The following is a 6,755-nucleotide window of genomic DNA, read 5'->3' on the forward strand; positions in this document are numbered from 1 at the left end:
TGCTAACTACATGTAACTAAGTTAATTAAAATGAAGAGCAATTTAAAATTCTTCAGTCACCCCAACACCATTTCAAGTGCTCAATAGTCATGTATGGCTAGTGGCTACTGTGATGGGCAGGACAGACTGATGTAACATTTCTCTCCCTACAGAAAGGTCTACCAGGTAGTAGACTTCGATCCTAACCTTAGTGTGCTGTTAGGAAAAAACCAGCATCTACCCAGTTGCGTACAACATAATAAGGCAGACCCCATAACAGGTACTACATTAGGGACAAAAGCAGAATTCTATAAAAACAGGGGCTTTGATAATTTTGCTAAAAAGGGAGAAGACCATCACAGATGGGGCCTTATCAACAACATGTTATCTAGAAGGAAGTAGGCTTTCCAGGGCTGGTGATGCCTGCCTTCTTGCTCAAAGGACCAAAGGACCTTGGTCCGTAAGATCCCTGGAGTTGGGTTCTGGCTCAGCCACCTACTAGCTTTGTGACACTGGGGAAGTCATCTAACCACTAAATTAAAAAGACAACACCTGTGAATGTTCTGAGTTCTTCAGGGTGAGCTGGAAGGGAGTTGTTAAAGCTTAACAGGGATGTCTTGAGCCTGTCTTTGCCAGCAGAATTTTGAACAGTCTGCTTTGAGTTATTATATGTAGTCGGAGCCATTTCTAAATCATTGCAGGGATGAGCAGGTTCTCAAACTGAATGCAGGCCTGACGAGCTGTTTCTCTGGGGTTCTGGTTGAAAGGATCATAGAGCAATGTATGGGACTGGAAAGCACAGTTGGTCTTTTCACTGGCCATCAATTTTGTTGAATGAGCAGTGGTAGAGTTAAAAGAATATGCTATCATTATTTGCAGGTTCTGTTTTTGCAAACTTGCTAAAATTTGTGCCCTCAAAATCTATACTCCCTAGTGCTTTTCCAGTCATTCAGACATAGGCAGAGCAGTGAAAAATTCGTGTTGTCCAGTGAGCTTGTTCTCAGATAAGATTGAACAAGGCTGTACGCCACCTTCTTGTTTTAGGTCTCGTGCTATTTTAAAAAGGTATCCTTTTCAGGGTGTATTTAGTGCCACATCTGAGCTTTTTTTGGTGACTTCACTGTTGAAAATGGCCCTGAAGCATAGGGCTGAAATGCTGTCTAGTGTTGCTAAGTGCAGGGGGGCTGGTGTGTCTGATGGTAAAAGTACATGGGTCAGATGAGCTTCATTTGGCCGGCAGGAACAGTGCTGTTCACCATGAGCTCAGGGTTCAAAATCAACATCCTCATCTTATATCCAGAAAAAGGGAATCCACTGATCTGTCCCTGAGGCTCTTCCATCAAGTGTTCAGGTAACAGCTGTAGTGCTGTGCAGAGCAGCTCAGTTTGTGGATTCGTAAGACATTCTTGTGAGGCTGAAAGCCAGAGAGACCTATGGTCCCATTACTCAGGGTCCGGAAGACGTTCAGTCCTTCTCAGGCAGTGTTTGAGTATAAAGAACTGTGTTGATAATTATTTGTAAAACATATTAAGAGATCTTCAAACAGAAACACACATAAGGTTATATATCGATCAGGTGACAGATACAAGCTACGAGGCTCCCAAGAACCTAACCCTGTCCTTCCCTAAGCAGTGGTTCAGGGTTCACAGCAAATGTGTAAACATAATGATGGTGAGTAACAAGAATCTACATTTTCCGTAGAGCTTAATTAAAGCTGTTTTCATTTTGAATGGAAGAAAAATGTGACACACACTTCCTCCCTGAATGGGTCGTCCTATAACTCACTTCTGCTGGGAATGCAGACATGCCTACCTGCTGTCATCCAAGACAGTTGCCCCCAAATTTCCCTGGCCTGGATTAAGTGCCCCAGGACTGTTGGGGTATGTGTGTGCATTTAGGGGAGCGGAGTACTTTCACCTTAGAATACCAGCCTTCAAGTGGCCTCGACCAGACACAAGAACACCCTTGCCCTTCCTTTATGAGGTTTGGCATACTGGAATTCAAAATGGCATTTTCCTTTTGTTCCTGTGCCTCCTGCAGCGAAGTGACGATGACGACAGAAGCAGTGATAGGAAAGATGGGGCTCTGGAGGAACAAATAGAAAGATTGCAGGAAAAAGTGGAATCTGCTCAGAGTGAACAGAAGAACCTCTTCCTCGTCATATTCCAGGTATCTTGGCTTGGGACACTGATAGGTTAAAAAAAAAATCTAAATATTTCTTTAGATTTCAAAAATTTTTTAATCGTAAAAATCACTTATAAAACTTTAAAATACAAAATTTTACAAAGGAAGTAAAAGTTCACTACTTGAAGGTAACCGTGTGTACCCCCCAGTCTGCGGTATTCGCCTAGCGTTCTTACAGGACCATTTCTCAGACTGTGCGAGGATGCTTTAAGTACCTCTCTCTATTCAGTTATTCCCAATTGTTGATCATTTTATACCTACATTTCTGATTAGGTCCTTAAAAACAGATGCTGAGAAGGGCATAGTAATCTAGATATTAAAGCTGTTCATGTACTGAAAAAAAGGATACGCTCATGTTAGCACTGGTCTGTGTTTCTAGACTGACAGCATATATTGACTTAGGGAAGTTGGTGATACACACCATGAAGACCAAGTGGAACAGGAATGCCTTTGAGGTCTCTTGGTCAAAAATGTGATTGTTTTCTGAAGTAGAAAAATTCTTCCTGTAACACTGCTTTAACTTTGTACCCCCTTTCCAGCGTTTTATCATGATCTTGACTGAGCACTTAGTACGATGCGAGACTGATGGGACCAGCGTATTAACCCCGTGGTACAAGAACTGTATAGAGAGGCTCCAGCAGATCTTCTTACAGGTTTGTGGGAAACTCTGGTTAGATAATAACCATCACTGTTCTCAGCCCTAAGAATTGTCCATTTTAAAAAACGGTCAGATTTGTCAGGAGGTTTTGTAGTACCTGTAAGGCCCTTTTACTGTCCATTTGTTCCTACAATGGCTCAGAGTATTTAGGTTCGAATGGGTCCTCCAGCTCTCCGATTTAGGAATTGCTGTTCTCCAAGCCTGTAGAAGTCTCTGTATGTGCAAGTCCTACAGGCAAAGTTAGAAGAGATATTCATTTTCTGACCTCCCCCACCCCCCACAGAGCCTCAACAAGTCATAGACTTTCAGTGAGACAGATGAGCTATTTATTTTTGACAGATAAAATGAAGTTTGGGTTTCTTGTTTTATAGAGTAGTTAGTAGAGAAATTATGTTTTTCTAAGTATGATCTCTTATGTTTTTGTAAAAGAAAATTTTAAATGTCTAACCAGTAAAAGGAAAATACTGCAGAGTATCTTTTCTCATGTTTCAGCAACCATAGTTTTAATCCTCCTGGATTGTTTTTAATCTTTGGGCTCCCTTTAAAGAGTCCTGCTGTCTTGTCCTCATCAGTAGGGACCCAGCTGTGCCCGGTCTGGAAGGCTGCTCTGAAGCATGAATTATGTTTACATTCAAATCCAGTTCTGGCTACTTTGTTTCTAAGTTATTGAACATCCTCCCTGCCTTTTTTTTTTTTTTCCTCTACATTTTCTTAACATTGGAGCTTTTTAGGAGCCCATCCTTCCTATCAAGTATAACCACTTTTTTTCTCCTACCCCTTCCCATTCGTTCCACAACAGGAACAGGCTGCTCAAGTGGTCTTTTTCCTGACCTAAACCTCCCCTTTTCTGTGTCCACAGCATCACCAAATAATCCAGCAATACATGGTGACCCTGGAGAACCTGCTCTTCACTGCCGAGTTAGACCCGCATATCCTGGCTGTGTTCCAGCAGTTCTGTGCCCTACAGGCCTAAGGGTCCTTTTATTCCCTTGTCAAGATTTTTTAAAAATATCTCAAAATAACTTGTCTTATTTTTTGATGGTTTGAATGCTTGCTTTCTTGTAGCATCCTTTCACTTATTGGGGGGGGAGGGAGGAGGACGGTGAAGAATAGAGCATTGGTTACCTTCAATGTCCCCTACAAAGCGAAAATTCCCGACTATGTGACAATGACCATAGGATGTATTATATATGTGACAGATACAACTTTTCTGGTATTTTTTTTTCCTTAAGGCACAAAAGATAAGTGATTTAAGGTATGTAAACACTAGAGGTCCAGCTTACAAAGTAGTATATAGAACTGGTGGGTTTACTATCAAGTAGCGTAGCTTTTCACAGCTCATGGATAACCTGATATGGCTGAAATAAAACTAAATGTTTTTTAAACTTCGGTATTTCATGATTTATCTCAGTCTACTTAAAAATCGCTTTCTTATGGAAGTTGTACTTCCCTCACTTAGAATTCTTTCTCTAAAGTATTTTAAGTAATATTAATAAATGTTATTCAGAGTAGCACTACCCAAATTCTTCAGTTATTTTCTAAATTAAACCACAATATCTGGGGGGTGAAGTGGAGCCAGCCATCATTCTAAAGCCTCCCAGTGTGCAGGCAGCTGTGGGAACCATGACCTTGGAACCATCTGGTCATCTCCTCTAGTCTCAGATTTGTCCAAGGTCCACTAGGGAAGTACATGTTGAACTGGCAACAGAAGTAGCTAGACTAGCTAAAACTGTACTTGGAATTCTATGTAGATTTGGACTTTGTTTCTAAAGAACTTGATCCAAGTAATTACTAATTCTTGAGCCTGTTTCCCATAGGGTATTGAAGCTTAGCTCAGATAAACACGCACATGAAATAATCACATCTAAGGGATTCCCTGACATTGCAAATCGCTAGCATTTTAAGACTTTACTAAACTTAAAAATTTATCAACAACCCCACAACTGGTAAGTAGTATTCCTGGGCATCTGTGCAACACAGGTATTAACTTACTGCATCGTAAATTTCAGAGGCATGCATTAGCATTTTTCCTATTCAGTTTCTTTGGTTTACGCCACATTTAGTAGCTAAAGAGAGAAGAGATTCTACTCAAGAGAGAAGAATTCCTAGGATTTTTAAATACCAACCATTTAAACAAAGAATGCAAGTTACCAGCATGAAAGGGACCAAAACCCAGGTTCTTGTCTAAATATTCTTTGGTTATGCTGTTCCTCCTTCCCGCAAGTCAGACATGGCTCTTGTCTTCAAGAGGCCAAAACAATAACCATTTATGGCTCTGGAAACTTTGACCCTACACTGTCCTGTAGCCTTCCCTAGCCCAGCGTACCTGCAGTTTGGCTGGTATACCTGCTGGATCCCAAGTCTAGAGGAATTTTTCTCTTGCATCCTCTCTTCACGTGTAATATTGCTTCTCACAAGAATTCACTGATGGGACCCTGCTCTTGTACAGTTTGGTAGCTAAGTGTATGGAAAAAACTGGAAGTTGAATTTCAAAAGAAAGGCAAAGAGCAAAAACATTCAGCAGCTGCTTTCCCCACTCAAGCAGCTCATACAGACAAAAGAATGGCAGCTCACTACCATACCTCACAAAGAAATCAATATTCTGTTGAATACTCTATCAATGCCATTTAACCTTTCCTTTGTCAGAGTGAACAAACATGTGCTTTGTTTTCCTTGATTCTCAATCTCCCTTCCAGGAATAATGCAGGCAGTGGTTCATATGAAAATAAGTTTGCTTGCTCTTCCTGGAAAGTATTTAATAGTTTGTTATATAATTTACTAATCTGTAATTATACCTAAAAATGAGAAATGAGGAAAAAACTTGCCAACCTGGGTAGAATACATTGTGTGGTCAGTATTCTCTGGATACTGGATCCTCTTCAAGTGATGAAAGCGTGCACAGAAGCATTTGTCTGGGAAACCAGACAAATCTAGAACTGTGCTGTCCTGATGAGATTACGTGCTCAAGTGCCACATGCCATAGATTGGCTATCTTTAATCCTCACAACCATTCTCTGCGAGATGATTGTGCCCATCCAGCAGATCAAAATACTCCCATGAAGCAACGTACCCAAGGTCCACAGCTTAAAAAGAGGAATTTGAACCTAAGTTCCTGGTATTCAAGGCTTTTTATTGCCCATGCAGTTAATAAAGCTGCCTAGACCCCCTCATTACTCTGTTAACATCAAGCTGGAAGCTCTTTTGTGGTACCAGGAGCATCTTGCTGCCCATTCTGAACCAGTCAGTAATTAGCATGGCACACTTAAAAATATATATATATATATATATCAACACTGGACTAATATAGTAAACATTTCTAGGTTGAATTCTTAGAGAATGATTAGTAATTACAGTCTCAAAATTCTATTTGAGTTGGACTAGTTTAGATTTGCCTTTCTTCAAGCATCCTCTCCAGAAGAGCTGATCTAGAAAGGAAGATGATACACCTTCCTTTACATATAAACTTCCTATTTTTTCTATTTGTAGCAACAGGACTAAAAAAGCCAAGTCAAAGAACAACTTGATAATATCCAGTTTAACTTGAACAGGTTTTGTGTGTGTGTGTATCTATCTATCTATCTTGCATAGATCCTATAATCAAGCACAAATCCTCTTACTAGTTGTAACTACCTTGTGATCTTTTGACAAGACAGGCAAAAGTGACTAATCTTGTTCCAGATGTCTGGGGCGATGTCAGGTTGTAGTATCAATTCCTTTAGAAGTGTGAAATAAACAAATTATCTTCCCTCCCAGGATTAAATGAGAATACCTGTAAGCCATTTCACATCACACCCGCCTGGTCCAGTAAGTGCTCTGTAAAATGTTAGCAAGTTAGGATACACTTAGTACCTTTTCTGATCAAGAAGACAATATGGCTGTTTTTCCATTTTAATCCAGATTAAAAGGGCCACCTCAACAAGGATGTTAGGGCCTA

The 6,755-nt window shown here is 40.4% G+C and overlaps 1 protein-coding gene across 2 annotated transcripts in view; it reads left to right on the top strand.

Annotated features, from left to right (window-relative positions):
* NCBP1 (nuclear cap binding protein subunit 1) overlaps positions 1-4,206 on the top strand; it is a 39,424-nt gene extending 35,218 nt beyond the window's left edge. For both annotated transcript variants that reach the window (XM_004747660.3, XM_045081607.1), the window contains 3 exons: positions 2,020-2,148; positions 2,703-2,816; positions 3,681-4,206. In XM_004747660.3, the coding sequence (XP_004747717.1) occupies positions 2,020-2,148; positions 2,703-2,816; positions 3,681-3,794 (357 nt within the window). In that variant the 3' untranslated portion in view covers positions 3,795-4,206. The remainder of the gene's footprint in view (positions 1-2,019; positions 2,149-2,702; positions 2,817-3,680) is intronic.
* The last annotated feature ends 2,549 nt before the right edge of the window (positions 4,207-6,755 follow it).

The sequence above is a fragment of the Mustela putorius genome, unplaced genomic scaffold (assembly GCF_011764305.1).
Source record: "Mustela putorius furo isolate JIRA1106 unplaced genomic scaffold, ASM1176430v1.1 tig00000580_pilon_pilon_pilon, whole genome shotgun sequence".
Classification (NCBI taxonomy): domain Eukaryota; kingdom Metazoa; phylum Chordata; class Mammalia; order Carnivora; family Mustelidae; genus Mustela; species Mustela putorius.